Raw genomic sequence first — 10,332 nt, forward strand, 5'->3', positions numbered from 1 at the left:
TTTACAGTCTGAGTCTTAAAATGACCAAATGAAGGTCTCCTTAATTCTTAGAAAGGTTGCTCATTAATCAAAAACCAAAAAGTTTATATGCATTATAACATTTTTCATAGTTGTAAGTAGCTAGTGGTGTGTCTCATAGCTTATACTTAATGAATAAGTAAGATTAGTGTGAGGTTCTTTGTCCCAGACATAAAGGTGTTTGTCATTGCCTTCATTTTGGTTGTAATGTGAATCAAATGCAGTAACCTTAAATTATTCTGGAGCTTTTTTGTGTGGTTAATAATGACACTCAGCACTGTGGCAGTTAATTCAGCCCAAAGATAATGACTGTGAGTGTTCTGAAACCTTAATTCAGGAACATCAGGATCAGATTCTCCAGGGCAAGCTGTTGAAGCTGAAGAAATAGTCAAACAGCTTGATATGGAACAGGTAGATGAGATTACTACAAGCACTGCAACATCAACCAATGGAGCAGCTTACACCAGCCAGGCAGTGCAGGTCAGGTCTGCTGTCAACAATGGCCTGGAGGAGGTGGAGGAAACAACTGACCGTGACCTGCCACCCCTGACAGGTAAGGAGTGGGTGCCTGCCTGGGGCTCAGCAGTGGGGTGGGATGGGATTTGTACTCTCAGGGGAATCCTAGCACCTTGCCTTTCCTGGGATTTGATGTTCCACGTTTGCCTGGGGCACACAGACAGTATTGATTTTTATGTTTAATGGGCAAATCTGTTTGATGCACCAAAGACACAGTTTTGGCAAGTCTCATCTGTTGCTGGTGCCACTCAGTTGGCCTCATAACACTTCAAATGAAAGCAAAGCTTCCAGAGGAAAGGCTTTTTTATTAATATTGAACCCTCCCACCTTCATCCTCAAATTGCACTCCCTAGACTTGCTGATCATGGAGGAGAAATTTGCAGCAATTTGGTACCTTAGGGCAGCATGGTGAGGTGAATGAGAAACATCTACACCCTACATGAATTTCCCATGTTTTCTTCTAAAGACTCATCATGCATCTTTTTTTGACAAAAATTGTATCCATAAACTTCAGCTTCTCCTCTTGGTGTGTGGCCAGCATCAGATTCTTAACAGTTATCTCAGAACATTGATACTGAAGTAGAACTGAGATTTTTGAGGACTCCTTTTAGGGAAACCAGTTTAACCTGAGCAGAGGGGCTGCTGTGGCATCCAGACCTGCTCTGGTCTGTTGCCTGGTTCCAGAAGGGCCCCAGAAGCTCTGGGAAGAGCTTCCCAGAACAGAACAGAAGATCCATCCAGGTGTTTCCCACCATCAGGCATTGTCTGGATGCCTTGCTGAGGGACACAGGTTGGGCAGGGCAGGAATTCTGTGGATGTGGCATCAAACTCTGGGAGGTTTTTCCCAGGAGCTCCCAAAGGAAACACTGGGCACTTGCCAGAGGGTGAGGCTGAAGTGAGGTTTTTTCACTCCTGTTTGTAGCATTCATGAATCAATTGCAAATTGTCACTTTTAAAAACTGCACTAATAAGACTAGTTCTTTTGGTTTTTTTGTTTTGTTTTGGTTTGGTTTTTTTTGGGTCATTTTCATTGAATTTTAGCACCAGTATCTCCAGACAGTGGCTACTCATCAGCTCATGCAGAAGCCACCTATGAGGAAGACTGGGAAGTCTTTGACCCGTAAGTGCCAATGTTTGTAGTGAAAATATTGAATGGATCAGTTTGGGATTGAAATAAGACATTTTTGTTTAAGTGGGAACAGTTTTATATTATGGTAATGAATTCCAAAAGCTCTTAACTTTTAAAAGAAGTATATTGATGTGGGGGTTTTTTAAATTTTAAAATACTTGTGCATAATATTTAAGTAGGGCTACAACATCAGCAGTTAAATAATGTATGTACATTTCTACAGCAAAGTCTGTGTTCTTTTCAGATATTATTTCATCAAACATGTTCCACCACTAACAGAAGAACAACTAAACAGGAAGCCAGCTCTTCCACTGAAAACAAGAAGCACACCAGAATTCTCATTAGTTTTAGATTTGGTAAATATCTTTATAAACACACACTAAAAGCAGAGGTTATAAAGCTTTTCATTTATTTTGTTTGTTGCTGAAATCAGTAATGTTTGTAAAGTAAAGGACTTGTTGAATATTGTGTAATTTTCATAGTACTTTTAGTTAAAGATAATCCATATTTAAAAAAAAAGATACAGTGGCAAGAATAGAATGCTGGCTGTATTTTTTAAATACTTAACATGAAAAAAACCAAAGGGCATTATTGTTTCAAAGAGCTGTCTGTCCTCATAAAGTTTCCCTAAATCAAAAGTAAAACAAAATTACATGTAATAAATAGGAAAATTCTGGTTTGTATGTCTTGTGTCAAGATGGGTCAAGAAAGTATCTTTTAATTCTTAGAATGAGCATAAAGCCACTTAAAAATATCAATAGAAAATATATTTGTCTTCATAATAATTTCTTTCAGTCTCTCTGTTTTGGAAGTTGTTTCAGAGCCAGTTAATGATGGCAGGAGCATTATTTTCTCCTGAGCAGTATCAGTTGGCATGTCCTCTGGTGGTCATATGAACAGGTGGATTATTCAAACTGACAGATGCAGATTTGAACTGAATGACAGGATAGCCTGCAAAATTAAAATACCTTCCTATAATTATTCCCCCAGCTCACAATTCTTAGTGATTTTTTTTTTGAACTGCAAGAATAATGAAATGCATAATTCATTCTAAGAAATCTTCTTCAATCATGACAGCAGTTGCAGAAAAATAAATTTTCCAGACTAAATAAACCTGCCTTAAAATGAGCAGAAAAATCCAGAGTATGACTTGTGTATTCAGCATTCTCTTCACAGCCTTTTCTGTCTGTTCTACCATCTTTTTTGTTTGTTTTTACCAGGATGAAACATTAGTGCACTGTAGTCTAAATGAATTAGAAGATGCTGCACTGACTTTCCCAGTTCTTTTTCAAGATGTCATTTACCAGGTGAGCAGTGCACACAGCAAAAGATGCACTTTTTGTTGCCTTTAGGTACTGATCCTTCCTGTGTCTGTGTGTTACCCTCGGGGGGAACTCTCTGGGATACAAACTGCAGCTGTCAGATCTTTCCAGGGTGTTTGATCCTTATCAGAAATATCGTGGAGCAGTTTGTTGCCTCCACTGCGTGGTGGTGTTGGTGCCTGCTCCCTGCTGTAACCCTGCCTTGCCAGGAGGGTGTGAGTGCTCCTAGCACAGCAGCAGCAGCAGCAGCAGCATCCTCTGTCCTTGCCAGCAGGTGGAGGCAGGAACTCTGAAAGCTTCATTTCCAGAGGCTTTTCCCAGATGCAGCTTCTCACAAACTCACCTCTCAGCCCTTGGGAGGAGGAACCCATCCACATCACTCGGGTGTTTCTTTCAGTGCAGAAGACAAAAGGCAGATGTTTTTTCACTCCCTTCCCCAGCTGAAATGCATCTTCACGAATCTTGTCACAAAATAATTCTCTTTCGTCTTGGGGATCCTTGCAAAAAGCTCTGGAAATCCATAGGTCAGCTGCAGGGAACTGAATTTGGTGTTACATGTTTGCATCCTGCTCAGCCAGGACTCGGATGCTTTACTTTGTTACTGCAGTGGGATGAGACAAACAAAGCTTGTGAATTCACAACACTCCCTTCTCTTTTTGGATATTTTAGTGATTCTTTACTCACATCTGAACACTGTGCCACAGGACCAGAGCACTGCTTGGTACTGCTCACCCTGCCCTGCTGCTGGGCTCTTGTCCTCAGGCTGCAGGTGCTTGGAGCTGCCTCAGTGTGAGCCCAGGGCTTGTGTTTGGAGACAAATCCCTGAGATACAGAACTCTCCTAACTTGGTATCTCTTCCCATGAGTCTGCAGATTTTTGCAGGGAATAATTTCTGCATGTTTGCAGCTCTGTGCCAGGGGAATTTGAATTTATGGAAATTTGGAAACAGCTAAAGCTTTTTTTTTTTTTTTTTTTTTTTTTTTAAATCACTTCTGACACCCCCATATTCACTTAGAGGAGCAAGGTTATTAAGAAGATTATTTAGTTTAAGTGCTGGCACACATTATCTGGTAATCGAGATGGTGCTGCCCAGCTGGTGAAAGCTGATTCCAAATGTTTAGTCAAAGCAACCTGTTTCACTTTTCCTATAGAGATTGTTCAACTTTTTGTATTTTATTTTAAACTATTTCTAATTCCATCAGATTTGCCAGTTAAAGTTTTAAAGCCTAATTTTATCTTCTCACACTGTCACAGCTGCTTTGGCTGCAAGCTAATTAAATATTTTTTAACTGAGTTATTATTTCGTAGGGAGTTAATATTTGCTGGTTATTTATAATGTTCATTTTGACCTAATCTTTACAAACTGATCCTCAGTAGTGCAGGTGGTAGCTGAGGAATTTGGGGTCTTTAACTCAGTCCCTCTCTGCCTCAGGTTTATGTCCGGTTAAGGCCGTTCTTCCGAGAATTCCTGGAACGTATGTCTCAGATTTATGAGGTAAAAACAATCAGCCATTACCTTTGAATTTATTTTTTTTTTAATTATGTTTGCATGCTTGTATCTAAAATAATGACTTTTTCCCCTTCAACCCACAGATCATTCTTTTTACTGCTTCTAAGAAGGTGTATGCAGACAAGTTGTTGAACATACTAGACCCCAAAAAGCAGCTGGTCAGGTAAAGCCAGACAACTGTGAACATGCCTGTTGTAAGCAAACTACCTCCTGTTTCCTAGAAAATGGGACTCTGGAGGACTCTTCAGTGCAAATGTTGAAACCACAGAGGGTTTCCTCAGGGATTCACCTGTCCTGAGTGGGGGAAAGAGCAGCCCTGTCAGAGCTGTGTAAAATCTGTGCCTGGGACATCACTGGCAAAGCACTTCTCTGCACCAATTTGTTGTAATACCTCAGTGAAAACTTAATTCTCTTTACACATGTAACAATGTCAGCATTTGGGCTGGGGCAGTGGTTGGATCCATTGTTTTCCCTTGGCAGTTCAGGCACGTGGTAACTCCTTTTACTCCAGGCTGTAAGGATACACACTGCTCACCAGTTTTCACCCAGAACAGTTGATCTTAGTGCTGGTTTTCATGTGGCATGCATCATTCAGTTTTGGTAGGCTTGCCTCTGTGTTCTGAACAGGCAAACAAAACTCCATTTTCCAAGACTTTCAGTCACTGGAATTATCTGAGCCCGGAGGAATCAGACAGAAAATGGGACACACAATATTTGCACTTAGAGAAAATGACTCCTAAGTGTGCACCCGCAGGGTTAAAAAGCTTTCTCCAAGAACCTGACACATGTGATTCAGGACTGCAGTTACAACTGTTAGGAACAGGAAAAAGACAATAAAATGTACAGCCAAGCAGTATTCTAAGAATTTGCAGAAGGATTCATGTGATGCATGAATTTGGTTGTGATTCATGTGCCACTGAGAAGCTGACATCAAGGCACGATCAGTTTTGACATCAGCCTAAAGGCAGAGTTGTCAGGCACTCCACACGTGTGACTCACACTCTATATATAAATTCAGCTTATTTTCCTCCATAGCAACACCAGGAGCTCAACCCCTTTATAAAATTAAGCACACTAAGCACAGCTTCTACAAACTTCATGTAAAAATGCAAGCAGCCTCAAAGAAACAGCACCATAATACACCTGTGTGAAGCTCACAATCTGTCTGGTTGGCAGTTTATTTTTAAATCGTAATTACATTGTGATATTCCATGAAATTTCAGTTTTACTCCTGGTATTCTTTTTAATCTGAGTAATTTTCAGTCCACCCATCCATTTACTCTTTCTCCTGTAATAAATTAAAAGGGAGTAGACTAATTGGAAAGGAAGAAGTTGATGGAATGTTTTGGCCTCGAGGCTTTTTCGAGCTCTAATAACAGAAATAGGTTAATTGCAAACAGAGGTAACATGAAAAAGAAAATATTTCCTCTGATGCTTTGTGTTCTGGCATGCAGTGGCAGGGGGAGGCTGAGTGCTGCAACGCTTGGAACAAAACAAAGGAAGAGCAAAACCCAATAAATTGGCTCCTGTGCAGAACTAATCTGTGATCTTGGGGCCTTGCAAACACGTTTGATTATTTTGGGTTCCTGTGTCAATCCATCTGCAGGAATGGTTGGAAAGCAAGATGTAACAAGTAGTCCTGACATCTGAATTGAGCTCTTCTCACTCTACCAGTAAAAAGCTTAAAAGCCAATGGGAAAAAAAGGAAGGAGTTGTCCAAATGGAGCTGTAGCAATCAGAAGAATTAAGGACTGGACAGCATTTGGCAAAGTTCACCCTTCTTTTCCCCTGTGCAGTGTAGATGGAGCCATTTGTCTCACTAATCAGGATTCCACTTCGTTCACAGGCATCGACTTTTCCGTGAGCATTGTGTTTGTGTACAAGGAAATTACATCAAGGATTTGAACATTCTTGGTAGAGACCTTTCAAAAACGATCATAATTGACAATTCACCGCAAGCCTTTGCCTACCAGGTAAGGACCTGGTCAGGGAGCACCTTGAAACAGGTTCCTGCTTAAATGTACAAACCAAACTGAAACAAATCACTGCTTGGGGTTTCTTGCTTTTACTTTCATGAAGAGCTCATCAGCTGCAAACTCAGTGACTTTGCACGGGAAGCATGGACACTTTTGTTGTGGTGCCATGGAAGGAGACGTTTTGGGTGTGAATTTGAAACAATCCATAGAGGAAAAGTGCATATGAGTAAACTCTGGCTGGGAAACATTTTCCCTAAAAATGCTGTTTCACAAGTCGTGTTTTTAGATAAGTACAAATCACGAGTTGATGATTTATTTTGTGCTTCCTTTAGCTTTCAAATGGAATTCCTATAGAAAGCTGGTTCATGGATAAAAATGACAACGAACTCCTAAAACTGATTCCATTTCTGGAGAAACTTGTAGAACTGGTAAGTGTTTCCTTTATTTGGCTCCCCTGTCCTGTAACCCCTCCCCCCAATATGTTAGTTAGCTCTTTTAAGTACTTTCATGTATTTCAAGGGTTGGGTTTTTTTGAGTCAGTGATATTTAGACTCTGAAAATCACGTATGTCTCTCTGGAAGGGATACTCTGGGCAGGAATTCAAGTATGCATAAGGGCTTATTTACATAGTAAAAGACAGAATGTCATTATTTCTAGCTGTGCTTTTGATCAAAAAATGGAGAACTGTAACATCAGTTATAATGAAATGGAGAATCTGCAGGCATCTAGATGAAATAATGCCTGCTGCTGGCTGTGAGGGCTGCCTTTATTCTTCAAGTGCCAATAAATTACTCCTAAACTGTGACTGTTAGGCAGTTGTTTCTAAGCCTCCTGTAATTACAGATAGTCGTGGCTTACATTTTGTCGTAAGAAAACAGTTAGAAAAGAGACCCTGGAGTCTGATTTACAGATGTGGTGGTTCTCCTAAAATTAGCCCCTTTTTTTTTTTGTTTTTTTTTTCCCTTGCAGAACGAAGATGTCCGACCTCACATCAGAGACAGATTTCGCTTGCATGACTTGCTACCCCCTGACTAAAGCCTTTTGTCTCATTGCTGAAGGGGGAGAAAATGCAGGACCCTTTTGGACTAAAAACAAAACATTGCCATTACTGTTGAAATTTTGCATTTTTGTACCCCGTCTTGCTTTTCTTATCTTTGGTGCCCAACAATAATCAAGGGTTACAGGAAGAGACTCTCTCTCTCTGAGGTGGAAGACATTCAGTACAATACAGTACAACGCAGTGGGGAGGCTAGAACAGAAAAGTCTTTAGAACTAGTGCAACTCCAACAAAATTTTTTTATGTACAGGACATCTGCAGTTTATAAAGAATTCTGTTTCTGCCACCAGCAGTTTGACCTGTAGAAACACAGGATTTTATGATATAACAGAGATTGAAAATGGACTCTGATTTTCTCTCTGTTTGGTGCTCTAAGTGGGTTTGTAGCCACTTTTCTGTTACTTTTAAGATTCTCATTTCAACAGGAATGGCCAGTAAAAGTTGTTTTATTTTTCCTGTTAAGGTTTATAACCTTTTTACATCTTTGACCTGTATTAGATTAGAATCTCATTATGCATTCCTTTTAGTTGAGGCGCTTCATAGTTTTTCTGGAAATAGCCAAATTTTCTTAGTTTTTTATTAAACAGTTGGATGGCCGTTTTCCTGCTTCGTCTGCCTGCATACTGTATATTTGTTTAAAAATATCCTCTAGTTTTAGCCCATGTAAGTTTCATTTAGAAAGAAAGAAAAAAAAAAAAAACCAACCCTGCATTTATATTTTCTTTCTGTAATATTCTACTGTAGTTGAAATCTTTTCAAAAAAAAAAAAAGCAAAAAAAAAAAAACAAAAAAAAACCACACAAATCAAGAGACTGGCTAGATAAGAAGAATATAAGAATTACTAATATTCAGAATATTTCAAACCATTGTGATGGCACGTGCTGATGGACAAGGAATACCTCAGGCTCTGCTGTGCATGCAGATCTCTAGAGGAGAAGCAGCTGGGTCACCTCCTAAGGTTCCCTGCAGTCCAACTCCTGCTGCCTCCTCGTTGTTCCCTCCAAGGCTGAAGAGTTCTGCAGGGTGGTGGCTCAGTGTTTTTGGCAGGGGCTGGGGGTGCCCCCCCTGGTTACAAGCAGCTCTGGGGAGGGGGTGCACAGTGCTGGGGGGCAGCAGACCCCAGGGTGCAGTCTGTGCTATCACAGTGGTTTCCATGCCACGTGGAAATGGTCTCTCAGCCTTGGTCTCTAATGCAGCTGGGACAAGAGGTGGATATTTTTATAACGGTGTGTAATCTCCTTTTCCTGGAGGCTTTTTATGGAAGGTATAATTTGTAAAAGTCTGGATGCTTTGCCTCTCGACTGCATTACCACGCCATGGGCTCAGACTGTTTTTGTGTAAAAGATGTCACAGAACGGCACTTTTTCTAAAGAGAAGTTTGATATTTTGTATGCTTGTTAAGAAAGTACAGTATTGGGAATTAAAGGTGGACAACTGATAATTGAGAAGTATGTCGATTAATTTTTTATGTATATTACCTGTTTACTTGTACAATTTTATTGTACAAATTACATGCAGCTTCATTTTCAAATGAGTCCTTAAAATAAGGAAAATCTTTTTAGGAAGACATTTAATTTTTGTATTTTTGATTTTAAAAGGCATGAGTTATGTCAACTTTTTCCAGTGTATTAATGAAGATTTTAACTTTTCATCAGGTTGAGTGTTTTCTTACTATATTATCTGTTGTGTATGTAGCTAGCACATTGTGTCACTGAACTGTTTAGAAAATTAGCATGTAGAGCAAAGCCTGTTTTGTGGAAAATCCTTATTCATTAAAAAAAGAAAAAAAAATCATCATGGCAGATTTTCTGCAAAAAGTGAAAACATTTGCAATTCAGAATACTGATTTTTTTTGTATTTAAAGAAAGGTATTTTGCTTGCAGGAAAAGAAATACTACAGATTCATTTTAATGAGAATCTTTTAAATGTATTTATCTTTAGGGCATCTGGGCATCTTTACGCTGTTTGTCTTATGTCTTTATTGAAATAAAATGTACATAACATTACCTTTAAATATGCTTTTGCTCAGACGTGTGACCCCTGTAACCACCCCTTCCTTCCTCTTTTTATGTCCATGAGATGGTTCTGGAAATATTTATAGATTCTGAAAATGGGCAGCTTGCATTTGAATTGCTACACGGTTTTGCCAACTTTTTTTTTTTTCTTTTTTTTTTTTTCTCCAGTTGTTTGTTAAAATGTGAACCCAGAGCTGGGATTTTTAACCCTTGTTTAATGGGGAGTTCTTCCAAATTTCTCCTTTCAGATTCACTAAAGGCTCCCAGCAGGAGGTGGGTTTTGTTCAGCAGTTCCTGGCTTTTCTCTGGGTGTAAAAAGAGGTGATCACCTGCTCACAGAATGTCCTGACACACGGGGCTCTGCCCCTGGCCCCAGCCATTCTCCAAGTGCTTTCTTGAGTTAAGGAAACCAAAGCAAACGTTGCACTTTACAGCTGTGTCTGTGTTGTGATGAGCAGATCAGTGAGGGGAAACCAAGCTGTGAACTGAGGGGTTCAGTTCTGCAGAGGTGCACGGCAGAAACAAGAGGCTGCTTCGTAAACATTAAATGTTCCTATTTTGATGTGCTGCAAGTCTGGTATTTATCATTCTGAACTTTCTTTGCAGAATGAGTCCTCCCTTCCTCAAAATGTAAGTTCCTTAAGATGTCAGAACACTTCTGGCATAAAAGGCCTTTGCACGGGGCAAAGTTATGATCCACCAGGTTTTATTTCTGTGTTGTTTTTGTCTCAAGGGTGAGACTGGGATGAGTCTGGGTGGAGCTGTGCCCAGCAGAAGGGGCACTGGCAG

General features: G+C 39.9%; 1 protein-coding gene across 3 annotated transcripts in view; it reads left to right on the forward strand.

Annotated features, from left to right (window-relative positions):
- CTDSPL2 (CTD small phosphatase like 2) overlaps window positions 1-9,542 on the forward strand; it is a 32,638-nt gene extending 23,096 nt beyond the window's left edge. For all 3 annotated transcript variants that reach the window (XM_071754065.1, XM_071754066.1, XM_071754067.1), the window contains exons 5-13: window positions 356-571; window positions 1,576-1,654; window positions 1,908-2,019; window positions 2,884-2,970; window positions 4,418-4,480; window positions 4,579-4,658; window positions 6,342-6,468; window positions 6,804-6,899; window positions 7,441-9,542. In XM_071754065.1, coding sequence (XP_071610166.1) covers window positions 356-571; window positions 1,576-1,654; window positions 1,908-2,019; window positions 2,884-2,970; window positions 4,418-4,480; window positions 4,579-4,658; window positions 6,342-6,468; window positions 6,804-6,899; window positions 7,441-7,506 — 926 coding nt within the window. In that variant the 3' untranslated portion in view covers window positions 7,507-9,542. The remainder of the gene's footprint in view (window positions 1-355; window positions 572-1,575; window positions 1,655-1,907; window positions 2,020-2,883; window positions 2,971-4,417; window positions 4,481-4,578; window positions 4,659-6,341; window positions 6,469-6,803; window positions 6,900-7,440) is intronic.
- Window positions 9,543-10,332: the final 790 nt, after the last annotated feature.

Source organism: Heliangelus exortis, chromosome 11 (assembly GCF_036169615.1).
Source record: "Heliangelus exortis chromosome 11, bHelExo1.hap1, whole genome shotgun sequence".
In the NCBI taxonomy this organism is placed as follows: domain Eukaryota; kingdom Metazoa; phylum Chordata; class Aves; order Apodiformes; family Trochilidae; genus Heliangelus; species Heliangelus exortis.